General features: G+C 40.8%; 1 protein-coding gene across 1 annotated transcript; it reads right to left on the bottom strand.

Moving 5' to 3' along the window:
- Nucleotides 1–186: 186 nt before the first annotated feature.
- Nucleotides 187–771, bottom strand: LOC129298452 (cytosolic sulfotransferase 12-like; the record flags this gene model as incomplete). The annotated part of the gene is made up of 2 exons (XM_054936867.1): nucleotides 412–771; nucleotides 187–258 (listed from the first exon to the last, which is right to left on the bottom strand). Coding segments are annotated over exons 1-2 (432 nt in total), but the record flags the coding sequence as incomplete, so codon positions are not given.
- Between the last annotated feature and the right edge of the window lie 305 nt (nucleotides 772–1,076).

The following is a 1,076-nucleotide window of genomic DNA, read 5'->3' on the forward strand; positions in this document are numbered from 1 at the left end:
CCCTATAAATTCAGCTAAGTCCTTCAAAACTCTTACTGGCTCGCTCTTCAACTCCTCATACGTCAAAAACATTACCTTATTTTTGGCCTCTCCAAACTCTGCTTGTGGTATCCCAAGATGTGATCCCAAAACGGGCCACAAGCACTCCTTCCTTCGCAAAATCTCTCAAATGATTCCTCAACTGACCTGGGCTCTTGGGCTTGTGGTAGTAACTTTCTGATGAAGTGCCACAGTGATGTGAACATATCCTTTGGATTTCTACACAAGTACACGATCTTACAAGTTGACTGCTTCACAGACTCTGGCAATGAAATGTATGGCATGTGGCTTGCAAAGAGCCTTGGTGATGGGAACGAGCACAGATCGGGGATGTTTTTATGGATGTAGAGATTGATATCTAAAAAGGGCCACATCATGAGGGTTTGCAGTGACGAGAGGGTGAGGGTGACATTGGTTCTTATGAAGATTTGGATTTGGGTAATGGATCTTGCGATTCAGAATCGCATAGGCTAAGGCTTTGAGCCAAGTGGTGCCAGATTTTGGAAGGGTAACAATAATTATGTCAGAGTCACGAGCTATGAAGTGTTTCTGGCTATTAAGGATACCTTGCAATTGTTTGGTGGTGTGCCAAACCATTATATTGATGGATGGTAAGTGGTTGCCAAAATGTATCGCAAGGTAAGGTGGCAATGAGTTGCTGTTTTCTTGGGTTAATTCGACTTTCCGGAGATACTTGGGAACATTGGAGTTCTGAGAGTTTTCTGCGGCCATGGTTATAGTGAGAACACTTGAAATCAATGATTAAGTCATGAAGGTTTATATATATGTGTGTGGAAAAATCAAAAGCATGGATATGTTCTGCAATGCCAAACAACAAAGGTAATGGACAGGTGGAGCTTTGCCTTAGCCCACCCTCTACATCCATATATCGTGTCTATATTAATATTCACAACCACGTGGCCGATATTAGATATTCCGAAAGATATAACTTCCTCAACCCCCCCTCCCAAAATATTGAAAGAAGATATAAATTAAATTTAGAATTTAAATTAAATATGATCATATAAGAACAAAGT

This window comes from Prosopis cineraria, unplaced genomic scaffold (assembly GCF_029017545.1).
Source record: "Prosopis cineraria cultivar Desert tree isolate PC_DT_omini unplaced genomic scaffold, ASM2901754v1 PC814, whole genome shotgun sequence".
NCBI lineage: Eukaryota > Viridiplantae > Streptophyta > Magnoliopsida > Fabales > Fabaceae > Prosopis > Prosopis cineraria.